The following is a 20,941-nucleotide window of genomic DNA, read 5'->3' on the forward strand; positions in this document are numbered from 1 at the left end:
TTTTAATATGATATTATGCTAAAATTAAATGAATTGAGCAAGAAAATGAGGAACACATTTGGGACACTTTTTCCTCCTCTTCTGGCCGTCTTAAATGTTCAGCAGTCACTTTTTCATTGAGTGAATTCACTTTTAAGCCCGTTTCCGAGATCAATTTCAATTGGAGATGAAATGTTTGTTTGGTGAGCTCGGAAAGGGACACGCACCGGACCGAATATCAATGTTTGGTTGGAGGTTTCAGCACTGGCGTCTCCGCAAATCGCTCACGGGGAACTTTAGTCAAAAACAACACGACTTCCGTGGGGGATTTTCCTGCCATCAGGATGATGGGCTCAGAGTGGAATTTCATTCATAAGTCGGCGCGCGGGTGGGAAATCAATAGATTGACACAGAGTCAAGTCGTGGGGGTGGAAAAATCCCCAAGCGCATGAAACTCACATTTGATATTTCACTCAAGAGTTGCCTTGATGCTGTGCGAAGCGTCAAATCCATCCGTGTTAATGCAACTTCTCGCCAAGGCAAACACACGTGGAGTTAAGCTTGTGTGCACAAACAACCCTCACCTTCCTGGGCATCCTTTCGGGTGCGTGAGTGTCCTCGTACGCGGGGAACGGAGAGAGAGAGATTTGAAGCAAAATAGCGAGGGAGTTTTGTGCGAGGGTGAAGCCATTGGCAGAGAAAAACACCATTTCAAGTGGGTGAAAAGTGCAGGGAAGACTTGCACAACCCTCAGAAATCACTCTCGCAAATATCCGGAAAATGTCTTCAATGGCAATCGATGTGTATTTAAATAAATTATTGACTGGGAATACAATCAATACTCTTTAGCGTCAAATTGACTGGCATCACCTGATGCAAATCAAATCAAATCAAAATGCAAAGGGTGGCGATTTGGGTCCATTTTCACTCACTTTGCCCGTCTGCAAATCCATCACGTCCCCATTGTACAGCAGTCAGTGGCTCAATATTGCAAATACCACGCTTTGGAGGCTCTACAGAAGTCTGCCGAGTTGCATTGCCGGAGAATTCCGATCCGGAGGGGAACCATGTGTACTCGAGAGTGATATGAAGCATTCCGCAGCCTTCAAATGCCACGAAGAGACTTCACAGTATCAGTCGCTGTTCGACCACGGAGCCGCTCAGTTCAGTCTGCGTCTGTCTGTCTTGAAAGCGCGCCAAACCGCTGTTTTTCAGGCCCGGTTATCGCTATATTGCAACTACTTCCGGTGTGTATCAGCCATTCGAAATACCCACCAGTGTTTACTCCCGAGCGTTTCCTTCAGGAATGTGAGTGGGAAATAGATCGGTGACGAATCGCTGTGTGACAATGTTGCAAGTGATGTTACAAAAGTAATGATTTTCATTGGAATTGTGGTTGTTTCTTTGCAAATAACACCTCAAAGACACCGCATTTTCAGACCTCGGGAAGTGTTAGTTGAGTCATGTTTACAATAAAATATTGTTCAGTCGAATTGAATGTGGTTCAGTGACAAGATTGAATTTGAGATCGCTCGATCGTTACGCAAGATCAATTAGCGATCACCGCATTTCAATGCGAGTTGGATTTGTTTCAGAGATCAAATTGCTCACCATAGTCAAGAGCAAGAAAACACGCCAAACGAGTGAAACTGGAGACTTTTGCGAAGATCAACTGTGAAAATCAGTAATTTTTTTTACTTCAAAATTAGAGCCTGTTGAGATTGAAAAATCTCTCCTGGAAGCTCGAGTGTGAAAGAAAATCCGCAACTAAAGTACAGGCTATGGAACATTTTCTGTCTACGTGAAAAAGGTAATAATGAGAGAGCATCCACTTCTCCCTTGGCTTAAGTAACAATTTCACGGCACCTCAGCAAACACTCATGAGATATTTAAATCTCAGCCTCATTGTTCCATTTTCGAGCAGGGGAGATTTTTCACAACTCCTCCATTCATGCACGTTTCAGTCTGTGGAAAATTGTTGTGCCTCTCGATGGAAAATGCAGAAAATTGCATTCATCAGTGGGTGAATAAACTCATGTTGCACGCTATAGAAAGGAAATGTTCCTTTCTTTTTGTTCGGCACAGCGGAGAAGTTCAAGTATCTTGGCTGGAAAAGTTATTTTCACCATATTTAGATGGCATTTTTCATTCGCTGTCTTGCGGAGATTGAGTACCAAAAACATTATAAAGCGAGGGTGAAGATGTTTGGCGTACAGGAAGGGATTTCCAAGAGGGGTCCAATAAGGTATTAGTAAATAGAATTTAGGAATTATTACCGATTTTTCCGCAATAAAACATTGTAATTGTGGATTTTTTACACTTCTTTCATCTTTCTAATAAACCTCTAAATGTGAGTATTACAAATTGCGTCTTGCACTGATGATATTTCTTAGTTAACAACAATATCCGTGAACTTCCCTAAGCGGCTATTGAGCTAAAATCTGTTGCCCCTCTTGGCGTTGGAAGTAAAAACAGACTCTTTTTAATTTCTTCTCCCTCACATCGCAGTATGGAGAAGATTAATAGTAAATTGCTTTATCTGGCCATATATTCAGAGCTCAAACTTGACCTTTAGGCACTGGATTATATTACTTCCAAGGAGTCCAAAAATTTATGGTAATTGTCATTCACATGGAGCGCACTATCTTTTTTTTCTGCCATGCACCAAATGGGAATTTCTGGGGAAGGCTGTGACGTCCCAGATATTTGTGGTGTGTCTCATAAATCAATTTGATTCGCCTGAAAATTTCAAATTAATTACACATTTGTTCACTGATTAAGACTTTTCGATGGTGTGTATTTTTTTTTTTTTGTGCCACATGGAATACCTTTTCAATTGATGGCCTGTAACTGCTTAATCACATTTTCCACTCTCTTCGCCACACACAAATGGTGATAAGGATGGAGCACTTGACGGAGAAATTCCCCCTGGCGTGTAACTTTGGATTCTCGAGGAAGTCGCGAGCAGCGAGAGCTGATAAAATTTGTTCACTCAAGCATACAATATCTACACTTTTGCCACTTCGGCCTCGTCGGCCATACCGAGTCTCTCTAAATGGTCACAATTAGTACTTGAGATGGTATTAATCTCTCCCTTTTTTAATTATTTTCATATTACCATCGTGCATTCAATTACCAACTTCCTCTTCTATTCATCAATTGATTCCCTGTGCAACTGATGCTGATGGTTCACTTCATAAATCTCCTGTGCACGCTTTCGCATTCGCACAGCGAATGGGAGAAATAGACAAAAGTGAGGAGTTTGCAAAAAGAGGAGAAAAAAACTGACGATAAGGAGCTGAAACCGTTCGATCTCTTAAGTATATATTATTATTGTACAATTTTCCATTCTCCACAACTTCAATAATAATTAATAAGCAAGCAGCGATGAAAGAGTCCCACTGAAGAGTCCACCTTCAGTTCTTCTTCTCTCCATTCACCTGACTTTAGAAGGGCTCTCGAGGGTGGTTCGCCTTCAAGAGCAACCCTCACTGCTTCGCCCCATTGTCTATCTATAGAGTTGAGGGGAAAACGTAAAGTCAACTTTACACATCATATTCTGGACGAATTTGACGTTATTCATTGACAATCCGAGTGACATTCACACCGAATTATTGCACCGACCGTTTTCCCAGGTCATTTACATGATAGAAAACACCTCTCAATTGAGATATTACAGCTAATTGGCGGTGACATTATGCAAATGTCTGCATTTACATGAAGTATGCTACTAATTTACGACCTATCAATACCCCTGCGTAATGCATTTTCTTAATTCGCCGCTTCATCGCACAGGTCATTCTTGACATTCTGCTGCGCACAATGTAGAGAATCGTTCTGCCTCGAAGAATGGTTCTGATAAATCGAGGGAGAGACGAAGAGACCTTCTGTTTGGAAGGAGAAATCGTATGCGAATTGGCGAAATAATGATGGGGTCGTCGTTATCTCGTGATGCTTATCTCCCTCTCCTCCATCGCAAGTTGAATAGTATGAGTGGAAGAGGCAAAGCCACAAAACCAGTCAATAATAGTACTTTCGGATCGTGCACTGGAGGCCTCGCCATTCACCCAGGAGCGCGCGCAAGGGGAATATTTGTCAGAATGGGCGGAATGCCAGAACATTGTGTTCACATTGTCACGATGGATGTGATTCTTGGTTTCTGTTTCTTCATGACATGTGCAAGTGTTGGGGCGCTGCGGAGTCCATATGGAAATTATGATGAAGAGTCTCAGCATTTCTGGAAGCTCCCCTTCATAGAGCTGAGAGAGGCATAATGGTCTGGCAGGAGGGGGTTGAGTTGTCTGTTTTCAGCACTATCAACATGGATAAATGGTTCGTTTTCCATGTATTTCACGCCATTGTGGACTCCGCTTTCTTTTATTGTTGTGCAATGTGAGGGGAATGTTTCTGGGGAAGTGCAATCGAAGGGCCTTGTAGAGGATTTATGGGATGCAATGCCATGTGTTTTCATCATCACTTTGATGCGCCATTGTCTCGATTTTATGTTGCCCCGTCTTCCGAGGGTTGATTGTGGACGCCTTTGGACGTTTACTGCCAGAACGTTAAAATTGCCCCTAAAATACAAAGGTCACAAATGTAATCTATTCATGTTCGTTTCACACAAAAGGAAGAATGGCGAATTATTGGAAATTAATCCTAAACTCTCGCTCTTCCCCCACGTGCTTTCTAACAGAGTTGAGAAGACCAGTCAAAAGTTATAGATTTATACATGGAAATTTAAAACATGCTTCCTTTAGTTTTGCATGAAGTCTTTTGTTTGCACTACAATAAGAGGCGAAAGGAGAAGCAAAGGTTTATCTACACTGATGGATCATTCAACTCTGCCCCCTTTCCAATTACAATCTACCTATATTGATCAGCGTTATGGATCTTTTATGAGAAATTAAATTTTACACAGAATAAAAGTTTAATGGTATTGAAAGGGGATGAATATGACTGTGCCATCGAGTCTAATGGAGAGAATCAGCGTGAATTTGTCTGCATCCAAGAGAGCAGAATCCTCATAAAATATTGCATTTACAGCCACTCTAGTCTCCTCACTTTTATAATGTACACTGTCCCAATATTACGAGATGATGCATGTGGCGACAGAAAATTATTCAAATGAATCTCGCCACTTTCCATTCCCGCGACTGCCCAAAAAGAAATATGCCCATGAGAATGGATGAGAAAGAGAGAGAGAGGCAGAAAGTGATGCTATGTTAGAATGGAAACAAACAAGAAGTTGAGTTGGAGAAAAAATCGAACGTTTGTCACCAGCACTTGAGTTTTGGTACACAGAGAACTAATATGTGAATTTACTCTCACTTCATGTTTAATTTCTCCTAGTTTAAACAATTTGTCCATTCCACCAATTTGTCTCCATAACCATATTTCAATTAGATCGTGACTGGGGAACACTTGTGCATCTTTTGACCTCATATCAAACGTTTACACAAAGCACTGCGCTGAGATACAAATCGGATTTGAGTTCAGCATGAGAATGCACTTCAATTTTCATATAACACATCGACTGCGATGGCTGCAAAAAAGGCGTGAATGGGGAAAACGCGAAGAGAAAATCACTATCAGGAAATGGATTTAGACAATTTTTATGACTTTAATCGCTCAAAGTGCGATTAAATTTAAATCCCAGTCGTGTCAACTCAAATATTTAACTCATTGATACTCTTGGCGGTATCACGTATCGATGGAGAATCAAACTTTATCAGCTTTTAATGGACTCACGACTGATTTCGTGCCGCATTTGCCAAATAAAGTGAGGCTTTTCTTTTTTTTTTAGAAATTCTCCTCGTTTTTGATGCACCGACAACGGATTCTTTCATTCCGTGGAATATTTTCTCAACCTTCTTGGATCATTTTATCCACAAATCTTCTAATTTTTTTCTTTCTCTGCGATGCTTAGAATTTATCGTGAAGGACTTTTGAGTGATGTCTTGTGACATACTCAAAAGGATCGAAAGTGAAATAGTTAGTGAAATGCTGAAAGTCTTCGTCAACATTCCATGTATAATTAAGACAGTCATTTACTATATTACGCTCTTTTTCTCTGCACGCGCGAGATTGGCCAAGAGAGGCGGAAAGAAAATGACACTAACGAAGTGTTATTCATTTCCAAAGGCATCAAAGAAACTCCTCCGGCTCTTCCTCGCGCCCTTTAGCCTTCGGCGGACTGTTTACAAACTGACAAATGATACACGTGAAAAGTGACGACCATTGATGTTAATGGAGTGATTTGGAATTCCTTCTCGTCTCCTCACACCATCAGCGAAAATCCGGACGAGCTGGAGATGATTGCAATGCCTTGGAATCTCCTGCCTGGCAAAGCATGACAATCAACTCAGTCTGAGAAGTCCAGGGAATTTGTGCAATTCACTAGCAATTACTGCAGTTAATCCATCGAATTATGTTTAATCGATTGAATGCGCAGATTTTAATAGCATTCTGCACATAATCTCTCGGGCAAATCTCTTATGAGTTATTAAGTTCTCTGTGGCTTTGAATGCTTTGCCAGAGAAACCTCATAAATTCACACAAAATGCACTTTTTGAATTATAAATTGACAATCTCATGGCGCATGAGATGAAGTGACAAAGTGAACAATTTAAATTGCATGATATGCCCAATACACGCATGCAGAGCTCCATCGGCCTAATATGGACAAAATGATACTTTCAGAATCGAAAATGCAGCTTAAATTTTCATGTCTGTTCACTGGCGGATTTGAGCACGGCAAAAGAGGCTTCTGTACAAATTAATTTCTCTCATTATCCCTCGAGATGCATAATCAAGCAATTAATCGGAGTTTTGCTTATTAATTACCTACACACACTTTCCGTAATTGCTCTTGACCTGTCCACTGACTTTTGCACTTCAGTCAAGGTGCATCGACCGCATCTGGCGATTGTACAGCAATCACATAAACAGATGTTTCTCATTCATTCATGAATATTAGAGAAACATCTCTAATTGATCCTTTCAAAATGATCACTATCGTGTTTCTTATGCGTATGGATGTTGAAGGCAATGTTACTTGAGAGATCAATTTGTGCACAAACTTGCTGTGTGATATTTTATGCAAGTAGAACGAAGTGAATTTTAGATTCGACATTAAAGAACATCGTTAAATGACATCAGCAGATCTTTGATTGGTATTTAACGATCACAATCCATTTTGTATGCACTCAATTAGCAATGAAATTTTATACGAGCCTCTCTTGCACTTCCTTAGTACACCAACGCGACACAGCAAACTCACCTTGCTCCTCTTCTTCTCGCTGATCTTGAGAGAAGGTCTTATCTGCGTGGTTTTTTTTTCTGGCAGAGCGAAAAATGTGGGTTACTGATTAATGTTCCCGATTGCCAGCACTGGCATAAGCTGATTATGTGATCGAACTCATTAATACCCAAATTACACGGTTTAATGTGGCGCACTTTATGGCCGAGGAGTGAGAAAGTGTTCGAGGGCGACGTGGAAACGGGCACAAGAAGGAGGCGAAGCAAGAAATTGCATCAATGGGACTTTAATTGGGGGGCTTCTCAGATTGTGTTGTGGTCATATAAAATTTCATAAGAGCCACATATCGTCTTCAATTAAACATCTCGCGAGTCTGTGAGGATTCTTTATAGTCATTAGGAGGAGAGATTTTCACTCCTTTTCATCATTACTGCAATGCATCAGGCCAGTGTCCGATTACAATAATAAAACGATTATGAGCAATATGAAGTCGAGGAGCCTCGATTTTTTCCTCCACTTGCTCCAGCGTGAATGCGTTAAAAGTCATGCGAGATGTTATCTTAGGAGTGAGACGGAAATTTATGGTCAGTTGGTGTAAATTGTGTAAATTTATTGATCTGCGGCTGCAACTGCTGCCTTTTACAACAGCCACCGATTGAATCCACCAATTTTCCCGAGGAATTTCACTCTTTATGTGCTCAGCACTGTTCCACAAGAGATCTCTCATGAGAGTATTTCATCATCGACACAAGAGAGAAGCATTTACACCGCAAAGTGCCTTCTGGAGGAGAAAGAACATTTCAGCAATTCGTGGGAAAGCCTAGAAAAAAAAGGAGAATTTGCTAGTTAATTATCAGAGATCGATTTTTCTGAGTGAAACTCTTTATTTACTCGACTCCCATTGACTTCTGTTCCAAGAGATCTCTCATGAGTATATTTCATCATCGGCGCATCCCAGGAAAGAACAACATTTAGTGGCAATAGAACGGAACCCTTGAGTAAATAGTGGCTCCTTGTGTGAGGAAAGAGAGAAGGCAGGGCGTATAAAGAATTAACGTACAATTGAGTGTGATTCCCAAAATACACATCAAAGGGCTGAATGTTGGATTTTTCCTTGGAATATTAATTGACTTTGCGCACATCTTCTGGCCTTCTGCCGCATCTTTCATCCCAGGCAACACCCGCACAGCGAGAGCAAACAGTCAGCCTTCGATGACTCCCGCCCAAATACCGGCAGTCTTTCACTGCAATTGAAATGCATCTTTTTTTCCGTGAACAGTACACAAGATATTTGTTTATCTAAATTTCTCACTTTCGAGTCTCCCGGCCCGTTTGTTTGATATCTCGTCATCATTCACGGAGTCTATAAGGTGTACATTTAGCCTTCTTCGCCTCCATCATCGCCGCCACACTTCTCCATGTGCTCTCCGTCTTTGCTTATTTTCACATCTCCGTTCCGCCCGCCGCGCGCCTCTTGAGATCGGAAATGGCATTGGAAGATGGCAAAAGAAGAGAGTGAGGAATTATTAATATGCAGAGCATCGCAGTCGATGAAATGGCATTTCAGTGTGAATTCTGATTCCTCAGAAGAGGAAAAGAAATTCGCAGAAGATAATTAAATCTGCCATCTTCACCACTGAGTACGTAAACATCAAAAGATCCAATCATAAGCACATTTCACGCAACTGGTATTTATTGCTGAAATTCTCGTGCCTCGTCGTTGACAATATTGACATTTATTGATATGGTGTGAGGAAAGTGAGCTGTATTGCATATCTATGTTGCTGCTGACATTCTAAATTGGGACATTGAAATTTTTGATGGCTCATTTCATTTTGTAATTGATAAATAGATCATGAGATATGCGCCGTCTTTATACGGTGATATTTATTCCACGCACCAGAAATTGTTGGCTAACGTGGGAATTTCAGCCCAAAACTGCCATTAAATGGCCTCTCGTCGTATTTTAATGAAAAGACGCTTCGCGCATAAAAAAAACTTCACCCTCGATGTTTTGTCAGTTGCAAGACGAAGATATGATTTAAGATGATGTTATTGAGGCGTTTCCTCTTTCGCATTTTTGAATGAAACACATGTAATTGTCATGTTGAGCATCACTTCTCCTTCATAAATTTTGGTGTTGGAAAAAAACGGCCAAAAGAGAGAAACTACGAAAATAGAAAAATAAAGAACGCACCAGCTAATATTTCCACAAAAACCCCTTGAATGAACTTGAGCTGCATTCTTCAGCGTGAGATATCTCGAGTGAGGGAGTAAATTTCCTAGTCAGGAATGCTGTGCGATGACATGTGATACCCATTTAAAAAGTAGTGCTCAATTTAGGAAAAACCAATGGAGTTTCACCCTCTGATGACTCCGAATTGATGTATTGCCGAGCGTGATCAAGATCTCTTGGTGTGCACATAAAGGCCACAGAGAAGGGAAAAAGTGGAGAAAAAGGGAATAAAAAGTTTTCAGAGATTTATCGTCGATTGTTGAAATGAACTTTGGTGGTCTGATACTTCATCTCTGTACCAATCCATAAAATGCGCACGCCGAATTAACTCAGTGCCAAAATCTTTATGCTGATCCTCAAAACCACAAATTGTTATGAGTTTCCTCACTGGAAAAAAAATGCGTTTGTTGGTGAGATGTGCAAAAGATTTGTCCATGGAATTCGAACAGAACAGGATAAATCTGGCGGAAAAACCCCTGTGAATCTGTTGGATTTCTCCTCAGCAAGTAAACTTTCTACATCGCAGTGCTCCGAATGAGTCTCAAAGTTGGGTGCTTGAGGAAAGTCGTAAGAATTCTAATACGCGCTCTTATCATTCTTTCATCGCGCGATGGTACAAAATACCACAGATATTCACCTATAAATTTGATGTTTTGCGGTCATGTTTCCCGCGCGCACACTGATAAACGATAAATACTTTTACGATGCCTCTGATCGATAAGACGAAGAAATTCGTTGAGAAGTTTATTGATGAGCTCACGGGTATTCTGTTTATGTGAAAAATTCTCTAATTGCCTCTCCAGGTGGCGCCGCAGGAATTCGTCACCTGTCTCAATTGGGGATTGATTGAAGAATATCACGCACTCTCAATCGCTGGGATGATGATAAGGCAAATCACTGGTGAGCGTGTCAATAACTTGTCATTTGACAGCACACATTTTAAGGCTCTCTGATCCCATGGAGACAAGATCCATCAGTCAAGATGCTCTGTTCTCCCATTTCTACGGCACGGCGTGTATGAAATATCGTCAGGAGTGTGATAAGTAAATAAATAAATAGATGGAGGGCGAAAAAATCACGATATGCTTCTCTGTTTGTTTGTCTTTCGTCATTGCATTTGACTTCTTTCGGGCCTGGCGAGATAATCTCGAGCCCCGTGAAAGGAGAGCGACCTTTTATTTCAATCTCCGCCAGAGATATTCATCCACAAATATACACATGAACGATGATGGAAATGGCAAAGTTTTTCGATTGGCATCAATCTGGAGGAGGAGAGAGAGCGAATCCACTCAATCTTATTGCCTGAAAATCTCATTCTTCCCACATATAATGTGCCTCCTCTTAAACTTTTGTCATCAATGAATAATAAATAATCCGCCCTTTTTTCTGTTGGTTCAGGAAGGAAAACATTTTCTCCTATTCATGACGATTTCGTTGAAATCCCAAATGGAATTCACCTGATTATTCTAATATCCTTTAGCATATTTCCATTGCGAAAAGTATTATACATTTTCTCTGCTGTGTCTTCAAAGAAATCTGTCAAATTGAGTTTATTAGAGGCATTTTTCGCCATTCTCTTCTCACTCTTTAGCATGAGAATCCTCCACGAGTCGTGACAAAAAGTGCTCTCCTATAAATAAACATCCATGTAAAGTGCATTTCGTACATGGCATTATTAATAAAATGTGCTCGGAAATGTGCCTCTGTGGAGGTGAAAAAGGCCATTAAAAGCGAGTGAATATCAAATTCCTGTGTCGGTGCGCTCTTATGAAATTCCCAGCTAAATGAGATGTAAATTGAAATTTATTTTCACGGTGGTGATCATTGATAAGAGTGCACTGAAGAAGAATGGACTTATTAATTAAAGTGTCTCGAAGAAACTTGGACAGAAGAGTGGACGATGCATTAAGGAACTGACGTTATCGCGTAAATTTTGCTGGGTATTGAATATTGCGAAAGCTCTTGATGACTTAATAAGTCTTCTGGTTGATAAATTCGGCACAAGAACTGATTAATGCTTACCAAGTATTGGGTTTGTGAAGTGTATAATAAATCGTTGGCAGATCGTAGTGTTTTTATGAGACACTCAAAAATCCCACTTCAAGGAAAATCCGTTTGTGAGAGCAACCAATTAGATGTTTAATTTGCTGTTACAATTCAACAATATATATACTGTAACAAGAGACCACACAGAAATCGAGTGTGTTTTTTCTGTACTCACATCACAAAACATAAATATGAAATGTTTGAGAAGGAGGAATATTTTTGCGGCCACGAGGAGCCTCGCAAGAATTTATGTCTCACAAGAAAGGCGGTGTCAAATATCAAGACTGTGAGAATTATTGTAACAAGATCGAGTGAGTATTCTCCTCTGACGTTGTTCAACACGCGATTCTGGCGCTCTTTTTTTGCCCTTTTGGAATTTGAGAAAAAAAGGGTAGTTGGAAACCTCTCACTCGCTCTCACTCTATGAATTCCACGATTTATGCTCGCGATTATGATTCAATTGAGGCAACATTAATGGCTCGCACATCATTGATTCATTGGCCAAGTGACGAGAGATGAGAATAATGTTAGTTTACCACGAAGATGATTTATCGAAGCGTCTATATTTCGCCCGTGCAGCGCTCATAAATCCGATATTAATAGTAAGTTCATCATCGTGATTTTAACAGCTCTTTTTTCCGCGCTTGTCTTTGCAGAGAAGAAGCCCATATGGAGAGGAAAAGCGAGAGAAACCACCGGGAAAATGCGAAAGCGACGAAGAAGCGCCCGCAGCCGAGACACTATGCTGCACTTCGAGCAGTTTCACCGGAGACACACTCGGATCAGAGGTGAATGTCCTTGATGTTGATGATTGAACTCCATCTAGAGACGTTTTCGTCCCACTGATTTGCTTCCTTCGAAGGAAAACTTGAAACATCCTTTGCAATAGGCTTCGCAAGACAACTTATGCAAACTCTTTTCTTTTCCAGTTCGGTGGAGTTTCAAGAACCAGCTCAAGTATTTGTAAGTAAAACCCAATCGCACTAATTACAATTCGTCATCGTAAAAATTAATTATGCGCAAAATGACATAAAAATGCGCCCTCATCGCATTTTTTTCTCTCTCGGCGCCTACAATTTGTAACTGGGTGAAATGCCACCGAAGGACATTTCCTCCGCCGAGAGAAGAGATGCAATTAGAGTGACAAAAGTAATTTGCCGCATCGCAGCCATTTGGCGTCGTAAATTTTTTGATAGGAGTGAATTTGAATTGAATTTATGAAAACTACCATAAAAGTCGCAAGACAACCCCAAGGCAATTAAATTCATTTAACATTTGTCATTCCCTGGCATCTCTTCTGCGTGGTTTCTTCATCATTGTATATATATAGAGGAATTTACCACCCACTGAAGAGCGTCCGTTTATGGCTGAGCAAACTCACCAAATTCATAGTCAACAATGCCGACGTTCGGAGGGGATGAGAAATTGTGTCTTAACATCCCACTGCATTTAAGTGTAATCTCAGCTCGGAGTTATTGCTTTATGCGATTTCCTGGTGACGGAAGTGTCAGGAAACAAGACCGAAATTAACCGGAAACACCTCCACGATTCCTCCCGCTTGAGGAACGTGCCATCTGATTTGCTCAAATGTGGCCCACTCTTGACAAATTACATTCAGCATTGCATGGTGATGAGCCAAGGGGCGCCACATTTCACTCTAATTGTACCGAGTTCTATAAAGAAGCTAATTAACAATTTATCATGGGGAAATAAGAAAGAGAATTAATTTTTTTCATAGCAAACACTTACGTTATATTTGATTTTTTTTCGAATTATTTACGTTAATCTAATGTGTCATAAGCAGTTTTTTCTATTCTTTTTTGTATATAATACATAGATATTACATATTTTATTGTTCACGGCATGTATACAGCCCCCCTTTTTTCCGCGACCATCGCCGCAGAATTATAAAATCGTCTACATTGAAGTTTCGTTCGACAGTGTGCTTTCAAGTTCGCCATGGTTAGTAGTGATTTCTCTTCCTCCTTCAGTGGCATTGACTTTGTGCTATTCAGTCTCGTGCTGGTTATTTCATTCCTGATTGGATTATACCATGGAGTTTGGTCAAAGAACAAGCAACACACGCCCGAGGAATATTTCCTCGGAAGCCGAAACATGGGCGTTCTTCCTGTTACCATGTCTCTCATCGTGACCTTTGTATCTGGAGTCAACATCATTGGACTCTCAGTGGAAACTTACGTCTATGGAACTTACTTGTGGCATTATGTCTTCACCATCTTCATCATGCTACTCTTCACAACCTTTATTTTCCTTCCGATCTTCCATGAACTACAACTACCTTCCAGTTTTGCTTACCTAAAACTCCGCTTTGGAAGATCAGTTCAATTACTCGCTAGTTTTATATATCTGATGACAACAACTCTCTACGTTTCGATCAATTTGTACGTTCCAGCTCTGGTTTTGGTTCACGTCTTAGGAATACCCATTCCAGTGACTGTGGTAGTGTTGGGAAGTGTCTGCATTTTCTACACAGCCATCGGCGGTTTTAGTGCTGTGATATGGGCTGATCTGTTCCAGACGATTCTCCTGGTCGTTTGCTGCGTAGCAATTTCCTACATTGGACTTGATCTTGTCGGAGGAGTTGATGATGTGTGGAAAGCATCCGAACGCGGTGGTAGATTGATATTATTTGAGTGAGTAATCAATCTGTGAATCTGTGTATATTTATTTATTTTATCATTTTATATTTAGTTTCAATCCTGATCCGACTGTTCGATTATCAAGCTGGACAATGCTATTCGGTCATTCCTTAGTCATCACCCAAACCTTTGGTCTGAGCCAAACATCAATTCAACGCTTTCTAAGCGTAAAAAATCTATCTAAAGCTCGCCAAGTAGTAACTGGTTACTACTTTGGATTCCTCTTCTTTCATTTCTTCACACTCGCATCAGCGCTCATCATGTATGCGTTCTACGAATCTTGCGATCCTGTGGCTTCGGGTGTGATCAGCAAAAGGGACCAACTCTTTTCACTGTTTGTCTTCGAGATGGCTGAGCATTTTCCGGGCTTACCAGGACTTTTCATTGCCGGAGTATTTGCTGGAACGCTGTCAACAATGTCGTCGTGTCTCAATAGTTCAACTGTGTGTTTCTATGAAGACTTTGTACAGCCGCATCTTCCTGAAATGTCTCAGCGCAAAACTTGCAACATTCTCAAGCTAATAACTCTGTGCATAGGGATAATTGAAATATCATTAGTCTTCATATTGGAAAAGATAGGAACTGTTTATACGATTCTGATAACAATCACTGGCTTTACAAGTGGATCAATGCTCGGACTCTTCACTTTGGGCATGTTTATACCGAGAGCAAATCAGAAAGTGAGTATTTCGCAATCAATTGATACTTTTGTGATTTTAATTTGTGATTTGCTTGCTAGGGAGCGATTGCAGGAACATTGTCTTCCCTCGTTGTTGTCGGAATTATCATATTTGGTAGCTTCTCCAAGAAACCGGATCCAATTCTTCCAATGCGAACCGATGGATGTTTACACAACGTAACGATTTCTTCGCCCAAAGATGATTTTCCAGAAGAGGATTTGCCATGGATATTTCGCATAAGTTTCATGTACTTCGCAACAATAGGATTTTTCATTGTTTATATAGTTGGAATTCCTGTTAGTTTACTGACTAAGCATAGAGAAGTCAAAGATCAACGTCTCTTCGCTCCTTTCATGAGAAAATCCAATGATATCAAACATCTCGCAAATGATGAAGAAATGAAACCATTGTCAGGCTAAATAAAATATCTGCTAAACATGGAAATGCTTTGCCTCTGATAAATGATGATGAATTTCCACGATGAGATCAACAAACTTCCACCAAGTGTAGCGAACAATGTTTATTTAATTGCCTTCTCGAGAATTTCCTCTCTGGGCTCCGCCAAAGTATGGAAATCTTCGTGGAAATTCATTCTCTCGCTCAGCCGTTTATTTTGACATCGACACCCATCAAAGAGATGCCACGGCCTTTATCTTTGAGCGCCGGGATGTCATGCGACTTTATGGCCTTTCACGGGAATTCATAAGGAATGCGTTTGAGTGATGTTTGGCCCAGAAATTCAATCTCTTCTCGTCCGCAGGCTTCCGTTCATCGGCCGCGACAGGCGCTGAAGCGCCCCACTGTGCAGCATGCGGCGATCCACCAGCCAGTGGTCCGGGCCCTTCCGCGCGCTCAGGTGCAGATGAGTGGGGCGAGTCCTGTGAGCAACATCTATGAGAAGCACCTGTTGAGCCAGACCACGTTCGAGGGCGGCTCACGGGAGGGCGAGAGAGCTGTCCACCTGAGCCTCTCGGCGCAGCAGCGCCAATTGATGGCCATCATTGCCAGTCGAGGAGGCTTGTTCGCTGAACCGAAGCAGCCACTGTACGAAGTCATCGACGCTCCGCAGACCGACGCTCGTCCGCCGCCGAAGCCACGCTCGAAGGCCCCCAAGGAGGCGGTGATGAGGAGGATGGAGAGCCGCATCGATCCGGTCGGTGGGAATCTGACACCCGAGCCAGTGGAGCTGGGCTGCATCTTCAACAGTGTCGGCCACAAGTTTGAGTACCGGAACACCGGCCGGCTGCACCTGGAGACACTCACCTCAGCCGTCAGCCAGTCAGTGAGGTATGAAATTACTCTCTTTGTCTCTCTATTTACATAAATATATCCCGAGCAATAATAAGAAGCGACAGAATCGATTAACAGTCGCGCTGAGGTGATGATTAATCCAATACAGAAGTTCCCGAGTGCGAGAGAGTCAATTTAATCATGTGCCAAGCAGAATCGCCAGTGTGTGTTGGGATTGAGAACATGATTTACTGCTAATAAATGTCGGCCACTTGCTGGCATTTAATTGCCTTCCATAAAATGAAATCAAAGTGTTTTGCGATGTCAACGCTGGCCGACCGCAAAGATAAGACAGGGGATGGGATTTTCATTATTACATTGTCCATCAATGGGGAGGAGCGCCGAGGCCCCGAAATGATGATATTCCGCTTGGGTATCTCTTTCGCACCGGCTCTCGGGTCACGAGGAGCGAGGGTCAGTGGCTTTATGGGTGCCAAACATCCCAGATTAAATGATACTGTGACCGAACATCTTTAGCATTTTGCGGGCAAGACTCTCCTCGCTGCCAACGCCTGTAATCCTATTGGGAAGTTGCGTTCAGGCACTTTCCCAGCTCTGCACAAGTGTGAGCGCTTAGGAGGTGGTCCGAATTTATCGGTTCCAGAGTCATTAAATCAATAATGGCGAGTCTTTGCGACCCTTGCCTGACCTTCAGTCCAGAGTGGAAGTCATAAATTTTCACCTGTTCTCCGGCTCTTTTACACCCAAACTGAGCCTGTGTGCTCCTTGTTTGGTGTCGTTGTCATCATGAATCAGCACGGAGAGCAATTAAACACGTTTCGACTGTTACTCTGGTGGAGTCGTCATGAAATTTTGAAGGGACCACTTGTCTCCCGGGCTCACGTCTTGTGCGCTTCATCCCACCCACACTCCATTGTCAAGTGCGGTAGTAAATTAAAATTCAGACTTTCCAGCCCTCCGGAAAATCTCCTTCACTCTCACTTTTGGGATTTCCGTGACAGTTTTGGATGCACCGCAGTTCACCCATAGTGATGTTCATGTGTGTAATCCCCGCACCGAAAATGGTGAAATGAAGGAGCCAGATAAGTAGCTCCCTTCAGCTAAATACACGAACTCCCTCGTAAAGAGAAAAACTTGGACGCTCCCCGCCGTCTCTCTCCCACCCGCATCCCACTGCACACAGTGTTATTGTATTTGAAAACTTACATAGAAACTAAAGACACATTCGAGACAGCTGTGGCGCACTGTAATATAAATCCAGAAACAGTCAAAATGAAATAAAATGCTGAAATCATAAGATTTATCTCGGAAATTCCTCCAGAGACCAGCCATCCATCTCCAGCTGGGGCGCAAGTGTGAGTGGGTGACTCCTTGCGGGGGTGGAGAAAGTGCAGACGACACAGTCAGCCTGGAGTTCTCGCATTCTCCTCCGCATCTGGGCCACCTTCATATCTCTGGGCGACCATTGCTAGAGATCCGTGCCAAAAGTGTCCTAATTGATTCTTAATTTTCAGGGCGAATTTCTCGGACATCCCGACAAGATTTATCATTACTTTCCACTAGGAAACTCGTCCTAAAAATCCACTCTCATCGCGAGGCATCACGCCTGGTATTGTAATTAGTCCTTGAAGAGGTTTTGCCACGTCACGCCGCTCTTCTCACTGCAAATATCTTGGCGCGACTTTCGCCCGTCAGATTGTTTGTTTAATTAAATATCCTGCAAGCGTGTATGAAAATCCCCGGAAGAGGTGTCAAGTGGGTGGAACATCCGTCACCCTCTTGTGCAGAGAAATCTCAAGTGGTTGTATTTGCTCTGAATTGCACCCGTAAAAGTTAAGCATTTTGAAACAGTTAGAAAATATTTTCACCACACTGAATGACAAAGTGAAATTGCTCTTGACATGTACTTACAGTTCATATGAAGAGTCGCGCCCCTCTTCGGGATTTAATTAAATCCCACCCTGAGATTTTGACGCTCTGGGAACTTTTAAGGGCACATCGAGAGCCATGCTCTCCCCTATTATATTCTTATATGTCGCTTATTTGGTGCATGATAATGAATTTTTGGTTTGCTACGGCATTCCTCAAATTCCACAGATGGATTGCCATTATACGATGGGCTTTTCCGTGAATTTCCCCACTCGCTTTTTCTTGTTTGACACAGCCGTTGACACTCTATTAGAGTTATTTTTCCGACAAGAGCAAACAGTTCAAAAAAAGAAGTGTGTATGTTTGGTATTTGTGGATGAGTCTCACCACATTATTCACAGTGCTCATTGAGTGTCTGTTTCTAGAATGCCATATAGTTTATAATTTGGAGTGGAAATTGGATTTTTGTCATTTTCACCACCAGTTAACAGCAACAAAGTCATGTTGAAGCTTGGCCTGTGGAAGAGTGAAAAATTGCCTGGCATGTGACTAATTGCAACGAAGAGGTTTCCATGCCTTCCTACTAATTATAATATGAGATGAGATGTTTCTAAATATTATCTCTCCCGCCCAGAGTGGAAAATTGAATGAAAACAGGAGGGGCGCAAATTTTCACTCTCTGTCTCTCTTGAAAAACAAATTTCTCACTTTAGAGTGTTTAAGAGGAAAAAATTTTATTTTTGGACAATATTCCTCAACGTCTTTTTATGGGAAAACTTCATACTGTTTTCCATGTCTCACTTTTTGGCACCCTCTCAATACTTTCACGCCCATTTATTACCCAGAGAGTCTCATCTCAGGCAAATCTCAACGCTTTATATGACGCGCAACGTTTTGGGGGAGAGAAAAGGTGAATGCGAAGCCTAGTAAATATTTTACATACCACTTAGTAATAATTCCCGCTGAATGTCTTATGTTAGGTGATTACGAAGACTTCTTGTGCTTCTCCTTGCTTCTTTCTGGTCAGATTCTCCCTGCCTTCCTATGCTTTTCGCACCCAAACAACATTCGATACGTTCTGCCGTGAAGATGTTTTTATCTACCGTGAAATTCTTTGAGCCACATATTTTCACATCATGAAAAATCCACCAAATTTCCATGTTTAACTTTGTGGTTTGAGGTATTTGTTTGAATTAACCCTGCGCAGAAATTGCCATTCTGTTGACGTGCGAGTGTTGATGAAAGATTCCTCAACTAATTGGGTCAATTTGGTCAGAGAAACTTTTCCCAGGGCTAATTTTCTCGAGGGTGAAAAACCTTTTGTTAACGCAGTTTCTCAGGTATGCGCTCTCGTGTTTGTCTTTTGTGTTACATACCTTTTGTTGTTCTTTCCCTGACAACACCGTGAAAGTGTGACGGCTAAAAAATGACTGCGGTGCAAGAAAATTGTTTGTCCAGCTCATTTACAGCAATCACAAGGGCTCCACAAATGACAATTCTATAAACGAGCACAGACAGACAGAATGGTATTGACGGTGGAGCGACGGTGGAGACTCATCCGGAAGATTGTGGTTGATACAGACAACACTCTTATGCATATATTTATTGTGCTTAAGGAGACACCACAAAGCAGCTGTTATAGCTGCGGGCGTTTTGTCGTTTTGTGTGCGAATCAGATGAAATGGTCTCGGTATTTTCCTCCTTCCAGCGCCTCTGATTGTCTCTTTTGATGCTTTAATTTTCAAACATCCTGGCGTAACGCAGAGGGCTGATAAATAGAAAATCTGAGCGCGTTTCTCAATTGATGGAACTGACATTTTTGGCATCTGTGCAAGGATTTATGTTGATCATTTTGCCTGTGTGTATGCGAGACACTTCCGTGGTGCTTTTCTTTGCCCAATTGGGCCATTGATTTGCCCCTTGGCGACATATTTTCAAGCGGTGAATGGAGTCTCTCCTTGATGGTATACAATTGTAGAGATTTGAGGTCACATCTGGCCACAATTGAGACTTCACTCACGATACTACAGAGATTCTCTTTATGCCCTCAATGTGTGCAAAATGTTTATGGGGGACATTCATGGGAGGACGAGCAAGAGATTTGTCTTCGTGTTCAGTTGGTCTCTCTGGGACTTTGCCAGGAGCCGCTGGAGTGAGTGTGGCAAAAAGTGCAAGTAGTTGGGCTCGCACAAGTCCTCGGCAATAAAATAATTACATATTTTGTACAAGAATAATTTGGTACAGGGATTGTGCATTTTCGTGTGTGTTGGATCGAGTGTGTCCCCTGCGGATTAGCACCCCCGCCACCCCCGCATTAATTAACGCCACATCTCCGAAAAGCGAAATGGCGTGGTTAATAATGGCACATTTAGATGAGTGGCTAGTTGTAGGATTACTCCGGCTGGCAAAGAGTGGAGGAATTGAGATGGAAAACTTGTACGCTTCGGGTGAGAGGCAGAGAGATAAATTTTCACCACACACAACTCCCTAAAAGGCCACTACTCAGTACATAGCAGCATTTTCCTATGTGGAACATATGCAATGACTACATAATGGCAATGCGGGACACAATTTACTTTATTTAAATGAGCTCGATGACACTGAAAATGTGTCTGCCGTCACTGTTTAAGGGGTTTTAATTGAATTTATTACACTTTCCATGTTGGAAAATTCTTACAGCCGCTGTGTTTTTTTTTCTGCCTCTGCAAAAGTATTGGCGTGTAAACAATAATTGAACGTGGAGGGAATTTATTGCAAAAGACTGTGTGAGAAATTGTTGTCGACGGGAATTGAGCAAGAAAAGTCGTGAAGAGATGATTGGATTTATTAGTTATTGAAGAATTGCCCTCGAATATTTTATTGCCCGTATTTTCCAACATTTGTCCAATATTTCGAAATGAATTTAATATTCTTCTATTGATATCATTTAGTGGACCGATTCAGATTCCTCAGTAGCATAATA

The 20,941-nt window shown here is 41.7% G+C and overlaps 1 protein-coding gene across 1 annotated transcript; it reads left to right on the forward strand.

The window, feature by feature from the left end:
* The first annotated feature begins 13,478 nt into the window (after positions 1-13,478).
* Positions 13,479-15,278, forward strand: LOC132263499 (sodium-coupled monocarboxylate transporter 2-like). The gene is made up of 3 exons (XM_059763281.1): positions 13,479-14,154; positions 14,432-14,859; positions 14,919-15,278. The coding sequence occupies exons 1-3, from the start codon at positions 13,479-13,481 to the stop codon at positions 15,276-15,278; spliced, it is 1,464 nt and encodes a 487-aa protein (XP_059619264.1).
* The last annotated feature ends 5,663 nt before the right edge of the window (positions 15,279-20,941 follow it).

This window comes from Phlebotomus argentipes, unplaced genomic scaffold (assembly GCF_947086385.1).
Source record: "Phlebotomus argentipes unplaced genomic scaffold, Phlebotomus argentipes genome assembly contig_15, whole genome shotgun sequence".
NCBI classification, from domain to species: Eukaryota; Metazoa; Arthropoda; class Insecta; order Diptera; family Psychodidae; genus Phlebotomus; species Phlebotomus argentipes.